This window comes from Globicephala melas, chromosome 20 (assembly GCF_963455315.2).
Source record: "Globicephala melas chromosome 20, mGloMel1.2, whole genome shotgun sequence".
In the NCBI taxonomy this organism is placed as follows: Eukaryota; Metazoa; Chordata; class Mammalia; order Artiodactyla; family Delphinidae; genus Globicephala; species Globicephala melas.
This window is the reverse complement of record NC_083333.1, coordinates 46,101,144-46,124,119: the sequence shown is the minus strand read 5'-3', so window position 1 is coordinate 46,124,119 and position 22,976 is coordinate 46,101,144. Positions and strand designations below refer to the sequence as shown.

General features: G+C 36.9%; 1 protein-coding gene across 1 annotated transcript in view; it reads left to right on the top strand.

The window, feature by feature from the left end:
* The window catches only part of LOC132594247 (leucine-rich repeat-containing protein 37A3-like), a 50,632-nt gene that overhangs the window by 10,236 nt on the left and 17,420 nt on the right, over nucleotides 1-22,976 (top strand). Inside the window, 6 exon segments of the mRNA XM_060290976.1 lie at nucleotides 2,861-2,932; nucleotides 6,179-6,250; nucleotides 6,881-6,961; nucleotides 13,157-13,228; nucleotides 13,772-13,846; nucleotides 22,453-22,571. Of these exon segments, the coding sequence (XP_060146959.1) occupies nucleotides 2,861-2,932; nucleotides 6,179-6,250; nucleotides 6,881-6,961; nucleotides 13,157-13,228; nucleotides 13,772-13,846; nucleotides 22,453-22,571 (491 nt within the window).

Genomic DNA, 22,976 nt, shown 5'->3' with positions numbered 1-22,976 from the left:
GTACTGGCTCTCTCTACCACTCCCTCACTCCACTCTTGGGATACAGGCTATGTGCCTTCCTGCTTATCAGATATAAGAAACTGGTGCAAACCCCCGCCCCTCCACCTCCCCACAGCATGTTCCTAGCCTTTATTGTGAGACCAGGGGAAGCAAAGTGCTTAACATTCCTCGGGCAGACCCAGGGGTCAGGCCTGACTGTGAATCCTTCCTGCTCCCTTCATTCTGCATTCTTGAGAAGTCATTGGCTGGATCTCTCAGTTTCCTAATTTATTCTTTAACTGTCATTTCTGCTGCTCATATACTGAGTTCTTTTTTAATTATTGCTAACACTTTTCATTCATATATTCCTGAGTTGATTAATGGATGCACTATCTGCTTACATCTGTCTGAGGGTAATAATTGTGCTGTCCTAAGGTTCTCTTGTGCTTTGTGAACTCTGATTCATTGGCTATAAGCTCTTATGTTTGTTTTTGTTTTCTGTCCTTAATGGAGTTGGCTTTCTCACATTGTTTGGTCATTCCTGAGTGTAATTCATCTTTGTAGTTGAGATTCTACTGCGTTTGTTTCCCAGCTTTAGGGGAGAAGTGAAATGAGCTGTTGGGGCTTATTACTCCCAATGGGTTCCCCTGAGAATAAGACAGAGGTGGAAGGTGCCTTCTGGTGGCTAGTCAGGGAGTGCATACCTTTCTTCCAGGGTTCTGGGACCTTGTCCCCTTTATAACACCAATTGCTCCTGCCTAGAGGAAGACACCTTTTGCTGCCTGGACCAAGGAGGGAAGATGTGGGGTTGATGTCTGCTGTAGGCTACTCCTACCACACTATTCCAACTGATCACCCTGTAGGTAGCTCCGGGACATTTCTGGTAGGGGGGCATTTGTGCAGCTGCTCCCACACATTGAACTAAGGTTGTGAATTTTATGTTATATCTTTTGTATCATTCTTAGCGATTTTGGTGGAAGTTGAAGGGGTGGAGACCTGACATGTTTCAACCTGCCAGCTTGAAATAGCACAACTTCTTAGGAAACAATTTTGTATCCCTAATACATCCTAGACAAACTCAGACAAATATGTATCAGGATACAAATACAAGAATGTTCAAAGCAGTACTGTTTTTAATAAATAAAAACTAGAAAAATCTCAGTCTACACCAACAGTTGAATGAATACAGTGTGGTATAATCATACTTAGAAGTCATACACTTCATCAGAAACATAATGCAAGCCACATAAGTAATCTTAAGTTTTCTGATAGCCACTTAAAAATAAAAGTAAAATGAAACAGATGAAATATATGTTAATTTCTTTTACTTAACGCTTATATCCAAAATATTATCATTTTAACATGTACTCATTTTATACATTATTAATAATATATTCTACGTTGTTTTCATACTAAGTACTTAAAAATATCCAAAGTAATATCATATCTACATGTCTCAATATAAAAGTTAATGAGAGAGAGAGTCATGGACATATACACACTAACAAACGTAGTAAGGTAGATAGCTAGTGGGAAGCAGCCGCATGGCACAGGGATATTGTCTCGGTGCTTTGTGACAGCCTGGAGGGGTGGGATAGGGAGGGTGGGAGGGAGGGAGACGCAAGAGGGAAGACATATGAGAACATATGTATATGTATAACTGATTCACTTTGTTATAAAGCAGAAACTAACACACCATTGTAAAGCAATTATACCCCAATAAAGATGTTAAAAAAAAAAAAAAAGTTAATGAGAGAATCTACATTTCTTTCCCATACTAACTCTTTGAAATCACAATTTGGTTTCTAAATTTTACTACAAATACTTGATCGGTATTTATATTTCATAAAATTTACAGTCGAAAAAGTAATATCACATATGCAAATTGTTGCTAAAATAAACATTTTCCAATAATTACATTGAGTATCAGTTTTTTTTAATTTTAGAATAATTAAAGTTAATTAAATTAAAAATTCAACTCCTTAGTCACATTAGCCACTTTCAAATACTCAGAAGCCTCATGGAGTTGGACATGCAACACTACATACTACAGGCAAACATAAAATAATTTTACAAAATAATGTTGAATGAAAGAAGCAATGTGGCAAATAATACATATAATATGATTCCACTTATATAAAGTTCAAGAACAAGCAAGACTAAACTGTGTTGTTTATGGCTGATAGAGAAAAGGCAAAACTACATTTAAAAAGCAAGGAAATTATTATTAAAGTCAGGATAGTGGTTCCCTCTAGGAAGTCACAGAGAGGGCTGTGATTGGAAAAGGGCACACGGGGGGCTTCTGGGATGCTGGCAGGATTCTTTCTTGATATGAATGGTGTTACGTGGCGATCTCTTTTGTAATTATTAAACAGCTGAACAGTTGTTCAACTGAATTATTGAAGTTATGTATATTTTATGCACATATTAGTTTTCAAAAAAATTTTAATGGGGGAAAAATTCAGATGGCTTCATTTGCCCTGATACAGTTCTGTGTGGGACTTCCCATTAAGGTTTGGGGAAAGAGAGGAGGGAAGGGCAGCTCTGCAACGTTGGTGCCACCCAGAGCTGGGTTCTAACAGAGACTTCGTGATCTAGAGAGTAGACATTAACTATATGATTCAGTGGGAAGAGTGGGTGGTGTGTGTGTGTGCGCGCATGCACACATGCGTGGTGGAGAGAGATGGACACAAAGGAGGACGTGAAAAGAAGGTATAAATGGAAACAGAGCAGAAATCACCATCCCTAAATTAAATAAGAATTAGGTTGTTTAGGAGACACCATTACCCAGCTTTCCTCCACATATTGGAGTTAGTCCTATGTAGTATATAGTTGTAGTTATTTTGCATTTTGATCCAGAAATAACCTTTTCATTTTTCAGAAATCTCAGTGAAAATGATTTGATTGAATTGCATAAGGACTCATTTGAAGGCTTGCTATCCCTCCGATATTTGTAAGTTAATCATATTTATTTATGAGTTCTTATCTATAAAGTAATTAAGGGGTTCAAGTTAGATAATCTCTTCAATTTCTTCTAGCAATAAACTTCTATAGCTCTGTAAAGTCTGTGTAGGGCCCCAGCCCATCACTAGCCCTAAATATCTCCTATTCATTTTTAAGTTTTTAATTATATAGGCAAGGTATAGATAGAAAAATACCCTTTAGTTGTAGAGGAAAAGAGGTAATGAGGTCTGAGCAATTATAGACTCCCATTTGAACCTTGTTATATAAGTGTTCATATACTCTCCATCTGTATTTATATTTTGTTTATGACCTATGGATCAAATGTGGCCCACAGTCCGTTTTTATACAGCCCATAAGTTAAAAGTGATTTTTAAGGGCTGTAAATGAGAAAAAAAAGAAATGAAGAAAAATAAGTGACACACATTGTATGTGGCCTGCAAAGCCTAAAATATTTACTTATCTGGCCTTTACAGCAAAGGTTTAAAAAAGTTGGTTTAGTGAAATGAGAGGAATTAAAGTTAACCTCAAATTGTCACCTATAGGACAAGAAAATATAGACCCCTTACATTAATATGAATGCCATTAACTCATAACTTTGATAATTTAATCTAAATTGAATTAACATTTAAATATTAAATATTTATGCAGATGAATTATGTAAACAGTATTGTCAAGGGACTTCCCTGGTGGTCCAGTGGTTAAGACTTTGCCTTCCAATGCAGGGAGTGCGGGTTCGATCCCTGATCAGGGAGCTAAGATCCCACATGCCTCATGGCCACAAAACCAAAACATAAAAAAAAAGAAGCAATATTGTAACAAATTCAATAAAGACCTTAAAAATGGTCCACATCAAAAAAAAAAAATCTTTAAAAAAAATCAGTATTGTTAAGAACACATTAAGTTACCAAAAGAACAAGCTGTTGTTGAGGATTTCAATGCAGGAATTGTGATGCCAATATTAAGAATGTTTAAGATGATGGTTAAATGGTATATTTAGAAATGTTTACACTAAATAAGCATATCAATAATGCCCCTAACAAAAATCTCTCCAGCCTTTTTTTTTCTTGTTTTTTGTTTGTTTGTTTTGGTTTTGGGGCCACACCACAGGACTTGTGGGATCTTAGTTCCCGGACCAGGGATTGAACCCAGGTCCCCAGCAGTGGAAGCGCCGACTCCTAACCCCTGGACAGCCAGGGAATTCCCTCTCCAGCTTCTTTATCAAAGAGGAAATGCTTGCCTAGTATTTCTTTTTATTTAGGGCTAAGGAGATAACAGTGTTTTTCGCTATAAAAGCTCAGTTTTCGTCCTTTGTCCATGGCCTCCAAAGCTGTGTATGTCATTAATCCTTATTAAGCCAATTAATGATCCTCTTTAGCAAATAGGTTCTTCTTGCAAATATAAAAGGCTCAAGGGAAGTGGGTATAAAGAGACTCACATGACCCTAAAAATAGTTCTTTTAATTATCAAAACTTCCAAGCCTTAAGGGACAGTCAGCTTTATATTAATCTCTTCTCTGCCATCTGGGCTCCAAACCTTACAAACACAGTTTGGAGAAAAACAAATAAGGTAAGTGCTCAATGGACTAGGCCCTTCATTACTTCTACTATGAAATACTTTATAATCTGATTATTTCACGTTAGCATAAGTATTCTCATTCTTAAAAAAAAAAAAGCCAATCAATAAAAAAGCGAGAAAAGCATATGCTAATAAGCACTATGCCTAGTGTTGTAAACACGACGACGGGTAAGACAGGTTTCCTTTTAGCAACTCATGATCTCACAGGGAAAATAAACATATAAGGTCAAACCATACTGATAAAGTGCTGTGGAGGCACCATGAAGTAATAAAATCACATTGCTTTTAAAACAGTCATTTCCTCCTTCTATCCACTCCCCAGCTATATTTTGATTTTATAAATATTTGAGTTTGCTTTATGTCCACGCGTTGGCTTTAAACATGATAGACGATGCACATAAGCAGTATCTAGTCCATACTTTGAAGGAGTTTATGCTCAGAGGAAATGGGTTGCAAAAATAGCTATGTTTAAAGAAAGAAATGAATATGGGCAATGAGAGCTATAAATTGGTATTGGAGCACAAAAGAGGGAAAGAAGACTTCAAATTGCATCAGGGAAGATGTTACTAGAGCAATGCTGTTTAAATGGGACCTCGAAGGGCCATTGGGTATCAATGACAGACATCTTGGGAAGAATAAGCTTGCAAAAGGAAAGTGGGAGAAAGGCAGAACACAGGAAAAATACTCTGAGTACCTGTAGAGTACAAGTGGGAAGAGTAGGAGATGAGAGCCAGATCATCTAGGGCTTTGGAGGCCAAGCCAAGGATAACATGCCCAGCTACCATGTTACCACAGCAGGGCTTTAGGACAAGCTTGAGCCTGCAAGAGAACCAACCACTGGGAGGGCTTGTGAAAACACAAGCTCCACCCCCATAGTTACTGATTCAAGAGGTCCCCAGTAGGGCTGAATATTTGTATCTTCAATAAATTCACAAGTGATGCTGGTATTTGAGAACAACTTCCGGAGAGTTAATCTGGGGATCGCGTGGAGGATGGCTTAGAAACGGATAGCAAAGAGATGGAAACACCAGTCAGAAGACAGTTATACCCATCCAGGTGAAATGAGAGACTAAGCTGGAATCAATGGAAATAACATAGTCAGCTATAGTCAAGACTAGGTATTTTCGAATAAAAGTCAATATGATAGAAAGTGTAATACTGAATTAAAGTTACATATTAATTGAGAGGAGTAACTTCCTTTCAAGTTGTGTGAAAGGGTATCTTTTATTTCTTCTGGTAATGAATTGGCCTAGAAAAACAGAACTATACTGGGAAGTGTGTAAATATAAGAATATTCCTTTGAATATTAGAAATTATAATGATATATAGAGATAAAAACTTTGAGCTCATAATCTAGAATTTGCTAAGACCACAAAAGGTGGAATCTAATCAATGCTTCTGCTCTCAGGAAAGATTACCTCCAAAATCTATCAAGATCTATAGTTGTATATTTAATTTATGAAGATCCTCAAGGTGAGACTCTTAAGAGAGGTGAAGGCAGGGTTAGGGGCTCTGGAAGGTTCAAATAATAATTCCTAAGGTTTGGAGTTTAGACCAAAGCTTCTTATTTATTATTATCATTCTAACCTCTACTAGTTATTCCTACTAATTAGATATCTAACAGCTAATTGAGGCAATATTCTCCTTTTACTTTTCCTAGAGATTTATCCTGCAATAAAATACAGTCTATCGAAAGACGTACATTTGAACCACTACCTTTTTTGCAGTTTATGTAAGTTACAACTATAACTTCATTATATTTGGAATTTTTATAAAGCTTAATTTTTATAAAATTAATTTGTTACTCATTTTGAAATATGATTAAAATTACTACTAAAATTTTGTAGCAAATCCTTTTTGTCTCTAGCAAATGTTAGTGTGAGAGTTATTACACAGATCAGAGTGCATCATTGTAGAGCAGTGGTTCTCAACCAGGGTGATTTTGCACACAGGTGACATTTGGTAGTGTCTGGAGATATTTTTGCTTGTCAGAACTGTATATGCTCCTGGCATCTAGTGGACAGAGGCCACAGATGCTACTAAACATCCAACAGTGTACAGGAGAGCCTCCCACAGCAAAGAATTATCCAGCCCAAAATATCAATAGTGCTGCCTTTCTAGAGAAATAAAGATCACTTAACACAAGTATTTAATAAGCATTTACTATTTTGTATCTAATGCACCACATATATAATCATGAAAGTATAAATCATAATATCTTCCACAGTGAGATTTCATTAGTGTATGGAGGGAGTAGAGATGTTATGTTTCATCATATGTAAATTAGAATTATTGCCAAACGATAACTGTTCTGAAAGAATATATATTTTTCTTCTTCTTTTGCATGTGTCTTTTTTTGTAGAAATCTTGGTTGCAATTTACTCACAGAACTGAGCTTTGGAACGTTTCAGGCCTGGCATGGAATGCGCTTTTTACACACGTTGTAAGTGAAATAGAAGATGAATACATGTAAAAAACTGTGTGTAAAAACACCATGAAGTTACTGGTTAGCTGGGTGTAAACCCAGTTTGAATTCTGGAAAGTATGTCTTGAGAGCCATTTATTTTCTTTTCAAATGAGGAAACTAAGGTACAAAGAGGCCAAGAGACTTGTTTAACTCGTATATATGAAACGCTGTGCTTTCCATAGCACTGATCTTTGTCACGGCAATAAAAGGCACCAAGCAAAAACGCTCAGATTAGCGTTGTCATGGAAACCCACTGATGCCTCTCCACTATGCGAGTGGTCCATGAAGTTCCGCTTTTGAATTTGACTTTGATTCCTGCTCATGTGCAAAGTTCCTAACTGCTTAAAATGTATGCAACCCAGAGCTGCAACGAACTAAGTTTAGCACCCAGTTCTTCAGGGAGCAAAAGGTGTGGGTGCTTCCCCAACCATTATTAGCTCTTTTAAATGGTAAAGCAGAAAGAATTCCTGAACACACACCACAGGGCTCTCTCCAGCCACCCAGAACATTATTTTTCAAAAAGCATATATCTCTGAAGTGAATTATCTGTTGCCAATAGGAACCTTTGTGGTATGGAAAAAGACGTTGTGTTCAGCTGTAGTGTGAAAAATATAAGGAAAATACATTGTTGTAGCCTAATTCAATATACTTTCTTTGCTGACTACTCTTCAATAAGAAGTGTGGGTTTTACACCCTTTCAGCTCAAAAATGCTGTGATTTCTCATGACACAGGAAATGATAGTGGGTACGTTCAGTGGCCCGGAGGCGATTTTAGACTCAAGGTAAAGAGCTCTTCTACACCTGGCTTTGGAAAAGACTGTCTTCCCTGTCTTGTGGTTCAGAAATCCAGTTTCACACAGTTCACACATTTGGGTTAATGAAGGTGTTGAGGCTGTGTCTGGAGCTGCATTAGCAATTCCTGCAGATGCCTATCTTTAGCGGCCTCCTTCCTTTCCCTTGTTAGTTTGCTGATGCCTGCCTTGGGGAGAGAGCATCAGGGTCAGGTTTTCTTTTGCCAGCACAACGGAGAGCAGGCTCATGACACCCCTTTACCAGGAGGTTTTAGTAGCGTCAATACAATGTCTTAAACTCACCACCTTTCCTAAACATCCTATAACACCAAGAGTTCCTTATAAGAATCTGAGTTTCACTATAGTTATGTAGGCAACCCAGGAAAATACATTGTGGAAATCAATCAATCAATCAATCACTGTTTAAAAATTAATGAATTCATTCAAAAACATTCACTGAGTGCCATGCCCACTGTGTGTCAGCACTGTACTAACTGCTGGGGATACAAAGATGCATAGGGCAGGGACTTTGTCCCCAAGAAGGTTTCATACTGGAAGGAGAAAGATGGATGTTGATGGGAAAACATATATGAGAGCCATATATGGCTCTTGTGGTCTTCTAGCATCTATGCAGCAGGGTAACAAGGTGAGGGAGGGGAGTGATGAAGCAGAAAATGGGTGGTAAGTTAGAAAAAATTTGTAATGGAAGAGGCACCAACTTGTTCCTTTTGAATTTGTGTTCCTCTTAAATGACAGAAAAAGGTAGTGAAAGAATCAGAACTATCTGGTGTTGGAAATAAATGAGTACTGTACTCCTAAAACTCGTTCACAGTTACTCTCAAAAGATTGTCACAGTATAGTAAGTCTTTGTTTTGGGCTAAGTCTTTCTAATAGAAAAAGCTAATTTGCTTCAGGAAACATTTGCCATGGTGAGATATAAACTTTATTGCATCTCTTTCCAAAGGCAAGCCACCAAGGGAAGATGCCACCCTCGAGTTAAGTCATTTTACTACCCTATAATGACATATTACTGGGGTGTTTATAAGTTGCCTGCATTAAATAAGTTTGGAAAAGGGCCCCAGCTGAGGTGGATTTATGAATTCAATGAAGCTTAGGTTTCAGGGCTCCTCACTTGCATAGCTCCCTTGCAAGGTCTTCAGAGGGGTCCTAGCGATTTTTGTATTCATAACTTCGCATGTTTTTATTAGATATGATTTCCCAAAGTAGATGAGGTTCAGGTCCCACAAAACCTTGATTCATCACTGGGTTTCAGGTAATTATAAGACAGTAGGTTTCTCGAATGAAGCCTCGATGTTATTGACAAGCATAAGGTGAAGTAGTTAGCAGTGTGGTAGTCTATTTTAAATCCGAAATCTACCTCAAAGATGAGCCAAGAGCTTATTCATTAATAAAGTACCACTCTTTGAATGGTGGTAGTAATCATATCTCTTTCAGATAAAATCAGGAATGAAATATATTATGGAAAACCAGTAGTGGTTGATAATCCTAAATGTTAAGTATACTCTTTTTTTCTGACTTTAAAGTGTTTCTCCTTCATTGACCTATGCAGGTGCAGACTGATGGCTTATTTTTTTTTTTTTTTTTTTTTTTTGCGGTACGCGGGCCTCTCCCGTTGCGGAGCACAGGCTCCTGACGCGCAGGCTCAGCGGCCATGGCTCACGGGCCCAGCCGCTCCGCGGCATGTGGGATCCTCCCGGACCGGGGCGCGAACCCGCGTCCCCTGCATCGGCAGGCGGACTCCCAACCACTGCGCCACCAGGGAAGCCCTGATGGCTTATTTTTAAAAATTCTTTTAGTCACTTCATTGGTTCTAACAATGCAAGCTTCATGATTTTAGGAACTGAAGAACTCTACAATGTAAAAAGTCTATGTAACTTAACCAGTCAGAGCACATTCACATGCTGGCTTGTCTGTGGTACATCAATATTGTACCAAGAACAGAAGCACTACGAGAGAATAAGAGGAAAATCAAAGCCTTATTATCCCTATTGAATTATTTACCCCATTGTTGAGAATATCAGTGAGGGAGGTGAGGCCACACTATGAAGGCAAATTGAGCTGCGGTCACAGAGCCGCCCTAATGCTCCGCCATTCAGCTAGCATTGGTTTCCTTTAGATAGCTATGTACACACAAAAGCTTACACACTTCAGGGTGCTGTCATCGCTTTTTGCTATGTACTAGAATCCTGACTGCTTCGCAGATTTACAAAGGCATAAACGCTAAAAACAAAAATAACTTGGGTCTGCCCTTTGGGGTGATTCATGGTGTCTGTTTTATTTGTAATACTTCAAAATTTTGAAATTGTCACACCTAGCAACTACTATACTTTTCTTCTCCCAACTGCATCTTATTCTTCCCACCTGTAGTATTTTCTCCCATTCTATATGTTTTCTCACTTTCTTGATAGTGTCCTTGGAAGCACAAACTTTTTAATTTTTATAAAATCCAATTCATCTATTATTCCTTTGGTTGTTTGTGCTTCTGGTGTCATATCTAAGAAACTGTTGTCTAATGCAAGGTCATAAAGATTTACTCCTGTGTTTTCTTCTAAGAGTTTTATAGCCTTAGCTCTTACATTTGGATATTTGATCCATTTGGAGTTAATTTTCATGTACTGTGTGAAGTGTAGGAGTCCAGCTTCATTATTTTGTGTGTGGATGTACAGCTGTCCCAGCATCATTTGAAAAGACTGTTCTTTCCACATTGAATTGTTTTGGCACCCTTGCTGAAAATCAATAGACCGTAAATAGGAGGGTTTATTTCTATACTGTCACTTCTGTTCCATTGATTTATATGTCTGTTCTTATTCCAGTACCACACTGTGATTGCAGTAGCTTTGAACTGAGTTTTGAAACCAGGATGTGTGAGTCCTCCTACTGTGTACTTTACCAACATTGTTTTGGTTTATTCTGTTTCCTTAAATTGCTATATGAATTTTAGAATTAGCTTGGCAATTTCTGGAAAGAAGTCAGCTGGGATTTTGATAGGAATTGCAATGGAACCATAGGTCGATTTGGGAAGTAGTGAAATTTTAAAAAGATTATCTTCCAGTCCATGAATCCAGCATATCTTTATATTTATTTAGATCTTCTTCAATTTCTTTCAACAGTTTTGTACTTTTCAGTGTGAATCTTGCACTCGGGTAAATTTTTCCGTAAGTGTTATATTTGTTTTGATGCTGTTACACGTGGAATTGTTTTCTTAATTTCATTTTTGGATTACTCACTGCTGGTGTGTAGAAATAATATTGATCTTATATCCTACAACCTTGCTGAACTCATTTATTAATGCTAACAGTTATTTTCCTAGATTCCCAGGAATATGTCTTGTGGTCTTCCAGTTTCCCAGGAATACGTTGGAACATTTCAAAGTCTCTGTGGACATCTCATTCCTCAGCTTTTCTTTTTAAGCTTTTCGGTTGGGCTGTTTTTTGCCCCCAACTCTTATCCATTGCCTCATGCAACCGCCATGTTAAAATGTTTGCTTGAAAATGTTTTCCAGAAATGCTACCTGAGGAGAGGCTTTTCTCACTAGACAGCTCTCAGTCAGGTCAAAGGCAAGCCTTTCAAGTGAGGTCTCCCAGGGGACCACCAGACATGTAAAACAATGACAGTTCTTTGGGAATGAGGCTTTGAAGGACCTCCCAGTCCATGCTGCTCCTTCTGGTACCAGGGATGTGGGCTGTTTCTCAAGGCTACCACTGGCATGGAGAGCAAAGTTCAAGGACAAGTTAAAGCAACACAGATCTCATTTTTCTTACAGAAATTAATTTGTTTTCCTTGAATAAATTGCTCCCCAATTGGCTGCCAGCATGTTGGTTAAATTTCCAGAGTTCAGAAGTTGATTCTGACCATTTTTGCCAGTTTTGTTGTTGTTGTTATTTTTGCTTCTATGGAGGGATGAATTTTCAGATGTCCTTCCTCCAACATTTTTACTGAGTTTCCTGCAATTTAAAAAAAAATCTATAAAGTCTCAATGTCCATATGCTAATTAAATATTTATCGTGAGAGATGATTAAGGAAAAAATAAATAAAAAGAGAAATAAATAAATAAATAAAAAGAGAACATATAATTCTCATAGAGGCTTTCCCAGATGGGTAGATGAAGTTTGAAAAGGTATTTCTATATTTAGTGCTCTGCAAATTAAGGTTAAAGTAACAGATGTTTTAACACCCCCCCCCTTTTCTTTTCATTCAGGTTAAACACAGCCTTTAGAGTCAGAACTAAGTTCAAATTCTAGCTCGGCTTCTTACTAGCTTGATGACTTACGACAAGTTATGTAACTTCTCTGTGCCTCAGTTTCCTCATTTGTACAATGGTGTAATATATATATCACATAAGGTTACTGTGAGGATTAAATGTTAAATGCTGATCACAGATGCCTGGCAACCCAAAAGATACTAGTTTTGATAATTATCTTTATAATATTCTGCAAAAATACGCTAATAATTCTTGAGTAGAGTTAACCTAAAGTCAGATATTCTTTTCTTTCTTCCTGTTTCTTTTGGTTTTTTTTCCCCCCTTATTTGTTTTAAAGAACTAAGAAAAAAAAAAAAGAAAGAAAGAAAAAAACTAAGAAGAAAATCTATTCCAGGATTTTGGAATAAAATTTTGTTCCCCAAAATTAATTTGTTTATTTTATTGATATATAAACAAAATGTTATTTATTTATTCAGCAAACATTTATTAAATACCTAGTAAATATTAGGCACTATGTCAGTCAGAAGAATAATAATGACAATAAAGTGTGGCCTCTGCTCTCAAGTTGCTGACAATCTAGGAGAGTGACAAGTAAACAGCTGATTGCATACACAGTAACAAAGGCTATGATACAAGAATACACACGGGACTATGTGATGGGAGTATGGCTTTCACCAGTTCCTCTTGGATTTATCTCTTCTTCTTTGGCTCCAGAACCAAGGAATTAGCCCTATTTTTGTCTTTAGCTGGGTAGTTTAAATCATGAAATTTTAAAAAATTGGTAGAGATGAAAGAAAAACACCTTGAATTATGGAAGACACTAGAAATAGTACTTTTTTACAGAGCAAGCGCTTCCTACCAGCATAGTCACTTCGAGGGTTTTTAACCTGAAGAGTCCTTTGGCATATGTTTTCTTTGCTAGCCACTTTTTTTCTATTTTATTGTTTGTTTGCTTGTTTCTCTTCTCCACTTTATCATCTAGAGACCTGGGTAGTTCCCAGTGAAAGAGTGTTTTACAGATTCTAAGGGTGATTTATAGGTAAAGGCAGAAAATGATTTTTTTTTTAACCTTCAAGTTCCATACCCAAAAAAATGAATATAAGCTTTCATGGAAGTAATTGAAAATGCAGATAATTTTAATTCCATTCCATTTTTCAGAATTCTCAATCGTAATCCTTTGACAACAGTTGAAGATTCTCATCTTTTTAAATTGCCAGCATTAAAGTATTTGTAAGTATTGTAACAGTTTCATGGCTCATGAGATAATTTCTGCTCCTTCTTTCTTTCGTCAAAGATTGAGTACTTTGGCTAAAAAGTCATAATTTAGATTTTAACTGGGTTATTGAAAATAAGAGTTATTGGCAAAGAAAAGGATTAAGAAAAAATATATATGGATAAGACAGCCCCCAGAGTATGAAAACAGTGTTGAAGAACACATATAGATATGGAACATGTAGATGTATACAGGAATATTATTTATCCCAGAAAGAAAAAAGGAATAAGGGGTACATTATTTTTTTTAAAGAGTGATCAAAAGAGGTAGATGCAATTGAAAATGAGAAGTTAGGATAATAGAAAATGATTGTACTGTTCAGCACCAAGGTCATTAATTTGATGATGCAAATTTAAATTTCTTCAATAAGAGCTGTTTTGGATTATCATCCATGGCAAGTAAGAAGCCAGCATTGAAGTAATCACATGTTAAGTATCTTTTTAAGTTTAGAACTTTTGTCTTTGGGTTTTCTATCATGCATGTTTGGGCTTCTCCTTCAGAGACATGGGAACAACACAAGTGTCACTTACAACAATTGAAAGCATCCTCATGATGACCCTTGAATTGGAAAAACTGTAAGTCGATTTTTCTTACATTTATTTTCACTCAGTTGTTTTTTTAGGTTTGTTTTATTATTTTCTTAAGTCAGGTTTATTTATGTATAATTTTCATTTAACAAAATGCACTATTTTTAAATATACAGTGTGATGTGTTTTGACAAACGTATAGTTCTGTAGCCGCCACCACATCTGAGGTAAAGAAAACGTCTGCACTCCCAAAAGACTGCTCATGTCCCTCTGTAGTCAATCCATCCTCCTCTCTCTACCAGCCCCTGGCAACCACCGATCTGATTTTTGTCCGTATAATGTTGCCTTTTCCAGAATATTTTATAAATGAAATCATGTGGTAGGTAGCTTTTTGTTTTTGACTTCTTTCAGTTAACCAGTCTCTTTGGAGAGTCATCTGTTTTGTTGCACCTGTCAGTAGTTCATTCCTTTTTATTGCTGAGCAGTATTCTAGTTGAGTGGATACACAGTTTGTTTATGCATTCATCGTTCGATGAACATTTGAGTTTTTTCTAGTTTTTTGGCTATTATGAACAAAGCCTCTGAAAACAGTCACATGTGTGTCTGAACATATGTTTTGTGCGAGCATATGTTTTCATTTCTTTGGGGTAAAATCCCTAAGGGTGGGATTGCTTCATCATATGCTAACTGCATATTTGACTTTTTAAGAAACTGCTAGACCGTTTTCTAAAGTGCCTGTGCCAGTTTGCTTCCCCACTGGCAGTCTATGAGTGTTCCAGTTGCTCCACATCTTCACCTGATTCTTATATTTAAAAAAAAAAAAATTTAGCCTTTCTAGTAGGTGTGTAGTTGCATCTCATGGTTTTTGCCACATTTTGCGTTTCTGTAATAGCTGATGATGTTGAGTGTCTATTCATGTGCAAATATATTTTAAAATGAAGTGTCTGTTCAAATCCATTTTTAATTGGATATTGTTATTGAGATTTAGGAGTGCTTTATATAAAAAGCAATGGAAAAAGTCCTTTCTCTCAAATATGTGTTTAGTAAATATCTTCTCCCAGATTGTGACTTATCTTCATTATATTAAAGTGTCTCTGAAGACTAGAAGTGTTAAGTTTTTGAAGAAATCTAATTTAGCAATTTTTCTTTTTTTTCATATTTATTTAATTTATTTGTTTGTGCTGGGTCTTAGTTGCGGCAGATGGGCTCCTTAGTTGTGGCTCATGGGCTTCTTAGTTGTGGCATGTGAACTCTTAGTTGTGGCATGCATGTGGGATCTAGTTCCCTGGCCAGGGATCAAACCCAGGCCCCCTGCATTGGGAACTCGGAGTCTTAACCACCAGGGAAGTCCCTTAGCAATTTTTCTTAGATGGTTTATACTTTTTTGTGTCTTATCTAAGAAATCTTTCTCTGAGACCCCATTGTCTAACCCATAATGACAAAGATTTTCTCCTATGTTTTCTTCCAGAAGTTGTATAGTTACATTTAGGTCTATGATTCATTTTGTGTTAATTTTCATATATGTTGTGAAAAAAGGGTCAAGTTTAATTTTTTTTTTTTGCAGTTTAAAAAACTATTTCTGTAGGACCCTATTGCGACAGTTTATTACACAACTTACTGCACCTTAAATTGTGCCATCCCCCTTACAATATGGGAAGCTAATAGAAACCTTCTGTTATGCCAAGGCTAGTTGAGGGGATTGCATGACATTAGTATGCGGAAAGGGCCCTGCATTTAGCAGTCTGTTCCAACCGTCTTTGTCAGGTCAGCTGACAAATGACTGTCTTCACCACGCCGTCACACATTGGTCACTGCTCTAGCCTCATCTTCCTCAGCCTCCCACAGCATCTGCCATAATTGCGATCCCTCTCTTGTCAGCTAGATGCCCTCCTCTCTGGATATTAAAAAGTATTTCCCTATGTAATGACAATACTGTTAACACACAGTACTAAATAAATTAAATTCCTACACAAAAATATTACTTAATAAAGATTTGCTATTCAAATTTCTCCAATTGTCTCTCTCATATAATATCATTTCTTTTAACAGCTTTTTGAGGTATAATTGGCATACAATAATCTGTGTTCACACACACACATACATACACACCATGAAGACATCACCAAAATCAAAATGTCCATCACCTCAGAAAGTTTCTTAATGTCTCTTTGTAATTCTTCCTTCCCATAGTTCTTTGCCCTTCCCAGTTGCCATGCAACCATTGATCTGCTTTCTGTCTGCATTTTCTAGAATTTTATGGAAATGGAATCATACAGGGTATACTTTTTTCTAACTGGCTTCTAACTCAGCATGATTATTTTAATCTTCATCCATATTGTTGTATATGTCAGTAATTCCTTTCTGTTTATTGCTGAATAGTATTCCATTATATGGATGTACCACCATTGATCTATTCACCATTGATGGACATTTGGGTTGTTTCAGTCTTTGTCTATTACAGATAAAGTTGCTATGAATATTTGTGTACAAGTCTTTGTATGGATGTATACTTCCATTTCTCTTGGGTAAATACCTGCAAGTAGAATGGTTGGATCATTGGTAAGTGTATGTTTAAGTTTTCAAAGAATACCTATTTTCCACAGTGGTTTGATCATTTTACATCTCTACCAGCAGTGTATGAGAGCTGCATTTTCTTCACGTTGCAGCCAACATTTGCTATGCTCAGTATTTTTAATTTTACGTAGTTTAATAGGTGTGTAGTTGTATCTCACTGTAGCATCCCTAATGATTAATCATGTTAAACATCTTTTCATATGCTTATTTTCCATCTGTATATCTTTGAATCTTTTATCTATATTTTTCTCAAGTTTTGAGAGTTCTTTATATATTCTGGAAATTAGTCCTTTATCCAATATGTAAGTTGCTAAGTATTTTCTCCCATTCTGTGACTCATCTTTTCATTCTCTCAGGAGTGTCTTTTGCAGGGCAGAAATTCTTAATTTTGATGGTGTCTAATTTATCTATTTTATTCTTTTATGGATTATGCTTTTGGTGTTGTATCTAAGAAATCTTGCCTAACTCAAGGTCAAGGTCATAAGCCTTGAAATCAGTTACTGTTAGTTCTTCAACTTTGTTCTTTTTCGAAGTTGTTTTAGTTATTCTAAATTTTATTTCCATATGAATTTTAGAATTAGCTTGTCAATTTCTATAGAAAAGCCTACTGGGATTTTGATCTATAAATCGATTTGGGGCGAATTGATGTCTCAACAATATTGAATCTTCTGATCCATGAATACTTTATATCTCTCCATTTATTTAGGTCTTCCTTAATTTCCCCCAGCAATATTTTACAGTTTTCAGTGTGCAAGTCTTTTACATCTTTCGTCAGATTTATTCTAAATATTTTATATGTTTGATTCTATTATACGTAGTATTTTAAAACTTTGATCTCTGATTGCTTGTTGATATAAATTAATCTTTTTTTATGTTGATCGTGTACCCTGCAAACTTGATAAACTCATTTGTTAGTTCCAGTAGTATTTTTGTAGATTCTATCAGGTTTTCTACATAATCATGTTATCTGAAATAAAGATAGATTTACTTCTTCCTTTCCATTCTGAATATCTCTTTTCTTTTTGTTGCCCTATTGCACTGGCTAGAACCTTCAGTGCAATGTCAAATAGAAGTAATGAGAGCAGACATCCTTGCCTTTGTCCTGATCCTGGAGAGAAAGTACTTTGTCCTTCACCATTAAATATGATGTTAGGTATTTTGTAGAAGTCATTTATCAAGTTGAGGAAGTCTCCTTCCTTTCCTAGTCTAATGAGGGCTGTTCTTTTCTTTAATCTGGAATGGATGTTAGATTCTTTCATTCTTTTCCTGCATCTATTGCAATGACTATGTGATTTTTCCCTTCTTTTCTTTTCTTAATTTGTTTACTTATTTTTGGCTGCATTGGGTCTTCTTTGCTGCACGCAGACTTTCTCTAGTTGTGGCGAGCAGGGACTACTCTTCGTTGCAGTATGCAAGCTTCTCATTGCGGTGGCTTCTCTTGTTGCAGAGCACGGGCTCTAGGTGCACAGGCTTCACTAGTTGTGGCACATGGGCTCAGTAGTTGTGGGTCACGGGCTCTAGAGCGCAGGCTCAGTAGCTGTGGTGCACAGGCTTAGTTGCTCCATGGCATGTGGGATCTTCCCAGACCAGGGTTCAAACCCATGTCCCCTGCACCGGCAGGTGGATTCTTAACCACTGCCCCACCAGAGATGTCCTGATTTTTCTTTTTTAGTGTACTAAGTTGGGTAAGTTGATTTTCAAATATTAAAGCAACCTTTCATTCTTGAGATAAACCCCACTTGGTCATGATGTATCATCTTTTTATATATTATTGGATTTGATATGCTAAAATTTTGTTAAGAATTTTTGCCTCTGAGTTCATGAGAGATATTGGTCTATAGTTTTCTTGTAATGTCATTGTCTAATCTTGGTATAGTGAAAGTTGGCCTTATAAATAAGTTGGGAAGTATTCCCTTCTCTTCAACTTTCTGGTAGAGTTTGTGTAGAATTGGCATTATTTTATTCCTTAAATGTTCGGTAGAATTTATCAGTTAAGCCACCTGGACTTGAAGCTTTCTTTGTTGGAAGGTTTTAAACTGCACATCCAATTTCTTTAATATCTTTATTCTTGAATAAACTTTAGTAGTACATGTCTTTCAAGGAATTTGTCCATTTCATCTTGAATTTATTGGTACAAAGTATTCTATAATATTCTCTTATTATCCTTTTAATATCTATAGTACTTTCCTATTTTGCAGTTTATTTATTTCTACTTTGATCTTTATTGTGTTCTTTCTTCTCTTACTCTGTGATTAATTTGCTCTCGTTTTTCCAGTTTAAGGTGGAAGTTGAGGAAGCTGAGTACAGCATTAGCAATATCCCACATGTTGACATAATATGTTTTCAGTTTCAGTGAGTTCAAAATAGTTTTTGATTTCCCTTTTGATTTCTTCTTTGACCACAAAGTTACTCAGAAGTGTGTTGTTTAGTTTCCAAATATTTGGAGCTTTTTCAGCATTTTTAATTTCTAATTTAATTCCATTGTGGTCAGAGACATATATTGATTGACTAAAATCCTTTAAAAAATTTTTTTAAGTATTTTTTAAGTTATTTTTTTGCTGCGTTGGGTCTTTTTTGCTTTGCCTGGGCTTTCTCTAGTTGCGGCGAGCAGGGGCTACCCTTCGTTGTGGTGCACCGGCTTCTCATTGGATGGCTTCTCTTGTTGCAGAGCACAGTCTCTAGGTGCGTGGGCTTCAGTAGTTGTGGCACACAGGCTCTAGAGTGCAGGGTCAGTAGTTGTGGTGTACGGGCTTAGTTGTTCTGCAGCATGTGGGATCTTCCCTGACCAGGGATTGAACCCATGTCCCCTGCGTTGGCAGGCAGATTCTTAACCACTGAACCACCAGGGAAGTCCCAATTCCAGTATTCTTAATCTTTTGTGTAGATCCATATTCCAATCTGGTGTCATTTTCCTTCTGCTTAAAAATACTTCTTTTAACATTTCTTATAGTGAAAGTCTACTAGTAATGAGTTCTTTCAGCTTTTGTATGTCTGAGATAGTCTTTATTTTGCTTTTGTTTTGACAGATGTGGGTATAGAATTCTGGTTTGATAGAATTCAATTCACTACTTTAAAGATGTTATTCCACTGAGTTCTCGTTTACATTGTTTCCAACAAGAATTCTGCTGTCATTTTTATCTTTGTTCCTCTGTATATAGTGTATAGTTTTTTCCTCTGGCTGCTTTTAAATTTTTCTCTTTATTGCTGGTTTTGAGCAATTTGATTATTTTTTGTGCCTTGGTGTAGTTTTGTCCATGTTTCTTATGCTTAAAGTTCATTGATCTTCTTGACTTTGTGTGGTTTTTTTTTTTTTTTTGCGGTACGCGGGCCTCTCACTGCTGCGGCCTCTCCCGTTGCGGAGCACAGGCTCCGGACGTGCAGACCCAGCGGCCATGGCTCATGGGCCCAGCCGCTCCGTGACATGTGGGATCTTCCCGGACCGGGGCACGAACCCATGTCCCCTGCATCGGCAGGCAGACTCTCAACCACTGTGCCACCAGGGAAGCCCACTTTGTGTGTTTATAGTGTTTACCAATGTAGAAAAATTTTGGGTATTATTTCTTCAAATGTTTGTATTTCTCCTCTCCTTCATGGACTCTAAGTACACATGTATTAGACCACTTGAAGTTGTTGCACAATTTGCTGATGCTCTATTCATTTGTGTTGTTGTTTTGTTTTGTTACACGTTTTGTTTCATTTTGGATAGTTTCTATTACTGTGCCTTAATGTTCACTGACCCTTTCTTCTGCAGTGTCTAATCTGTCATTAACCTCATTCAATGTCTTTTTCATTTAGACATTGTTTGTAATCTCTAGAAGCTCAATTTGGGTGTGTTTTACATTTTCCATGCCTCTACTTAACACTTTCAGTGTTTCAGTTCAGTGTCTGGGTTTCTTAACAACTGAAATACAGTTATAATAACTTTTCTTCATGTATAATAACTTTTGTGTGTGTGTGTGTGTGGTACGCGGGCCGCTCACTGTTGTGGCCTTTCTCGTGGCGGACCACAGACTCCGGATGCGCAGGCTCAGGAGAGCCCCATGTGTAATACCTTTTTAAATGTTCTTTTCTACCAATTCTAACATCTGTGTAGATTATGGGTTAGTTTTGATTGGTTGCCTTTTCTCCTCAGTATGGGTCATATTTTCCTACTTCTTTGCATGCTTGGCAATTTTTCATATGATAACAGATGTGAGTTTAGTTTATTGTGTGCTATATATATTTATATTCCTGTAAAAGGCTTGGGCTTTGTTTTGTGTGAAATTAAATTACTCAAAACAGTTTTATTCTTTTATGTCTAGCTGTTAAGATTTGTTGGGTAGGAGTCCAAGTAGCCTTTAGTCTGGAGCTCATTATTTGCAACTACTGAGACAAGTCCTTTCTGAGTATCATGAGGTTTTCCAGTCTGACTTGTAGGAACAGGTAATATTCCTACAACCCTGTGTGATATCCAGTTATTCTTATTATTAATCCTTTCATGTGGTTCTTTTCCTGGCATCAAGTAATTCCTCACACAAATGTACTGACCAATACTGTGTTGAATTCTCAAGAGATCCCTCTGCATATCCCCAGAGTTCGTTGTCCGTGCACTTCTTTTCTCTCTCATACTCTGCTTTGTGAACTCTAGTTACCTTGGTTTTCCCAGACCCTCAGCTCCATTTCCTCAGTCAGGGAGTACACCAGTCTTGGCCTGGACTTCTCTTCCCTGTACCATGACCTGGAAACTCTCTCAGAGAAGTAAGTTAGGGCTATTATAGGTATCACTTCATTCATTTTCCATCTCCTGGGGATCACTGAACTGTATTGCCTGAGGTCCAGTTTCTTGAAAACTGTTGTTTCATATGTTCTGCCTGATGCTTTCATTGTTTCAGGTGGGAGGTTAATTTGCTCCTTGTTACTTCATCTTGGCCAGTAGCCAATAACATTCTTTAAGTCTGTTTTATTTTGATACAGGGTCCAATTAAAGATTAGTCATTGCATGTCATATCTTTGTTTCCTTTAATCTAGAATATTTCCCTACTATTTTTTTTTTTGGTCTTTTATGACATTGGCATTTTTGAAGAGTCTAAGCCAGTTGTCTTGTAAATTGCCCCACAATCTGGATTTGTCTGTTTCCTCATTTGATTCAAAGTAAACGTTTTGGGGAAGAATACTATATAGGGGATGTATTCTTCATACTTCATCACTTCAGGTGGCCCAGTGCTAAGTCTGATCACTTGATTAAGGTGGTATCTTCCATATCTCTCCATTGTGAAGTTAATTTTCCCCTTGGTAATTGATAAATAATATGAGGTCCCATACTTTGGGATCAGTGGAGATCCTACTTTCAAACAACTCTTCACCCAGCTGTGCATCAATGATAATCCTTGTCTGAATCGATTATTACATTGATAGTTGCAAAATGACACTTTCCTAATCTATCATTCCTTTTGCATTTATTAGCTGACATGATTCTATAAAGAAGAGCTCCCCCACTTTTCATTTGGAGTATCATTATGAGCTCATGTGCTTTTTTTTAAATTAACTATGTTATACCTTATTATAATGATCATGTTATTCTTTGGAATGTTCCTTTTGTCTAGATTTGGCCAATGTGATCTCTGTTATTGTTTAACCAAATGATGCTTTTTTATTATGAGAATAATTTCTAATATATTACTACTGACAAATAGGACCTGAGAAAGGGACTCCAGAAGGTGCGGCCTTATTCAGACTCCTCTTAGAAGTCTGCCTTCTTCCTGTGTACTCTCAACCCAAAGTGAGGCTTTGGGGTTGGAAGGAGATACTTCTGAATCAAATTACAGATCAATGTCACCCAATTCTAATCCCTATTCCCTTTTTTCTAGGAATACCACACCTACTGCCATCCTAATCCTTCTGTTGGGCACCTCTCTCCTCCTCTATATTTATTTACAACAGTCAAGAGCAGCAATTGGCCAACCGGCCCCTATCCTGTTCTCTAGTCCATATGCCCCAAGAACTCCTTTTTGCACTGGTCTGTGGTGGCCTTGGACTCCCCCTTCTACCTACTCAAGTAACTCTTTTATCACAAATTTAATTACCAATGTTTCCATTTATAGGATCTTACCTAGCCGTATGGCCTGCTGCCTCTGCCAATTTAAAGGTACTATTGAGGTTGTCTGTAAGACAGTCAAGCTGCATTGTGACAGTGAATGCCTGACAGACATGACACGCTGTGGTGAGTCTCAATTGTGGAATAATACATTTTTAATTTAATTTTTTAATTTTTAATCAAGGATGATAAATTTTAAAATTAATGATGTAATTGCATTATTTTAATTCATTCATTTAGAGTTCCAGATCCCTAAGTTTCTAAGGACCACCCCCTTGCTAAAAATCAGATTCTTGGTTACATTATTAAGCTAATAATAGCTCAGGTAAATTGTTAGCTTAGTAATGTAACTGATCTGCATACATAAAGGAACAAGAGAAAGGAATGGAAGGGGGAAGGGAATTCACATTAATGACCACATATCCTATGCTGTGCTCTCTGCAAACGAGAACTTATTCATATAGCACATCACATTTTGTAAACTGATTTATATACATTAAGTCTCAGGCACTCTTTGTCTCATAGGAGAGG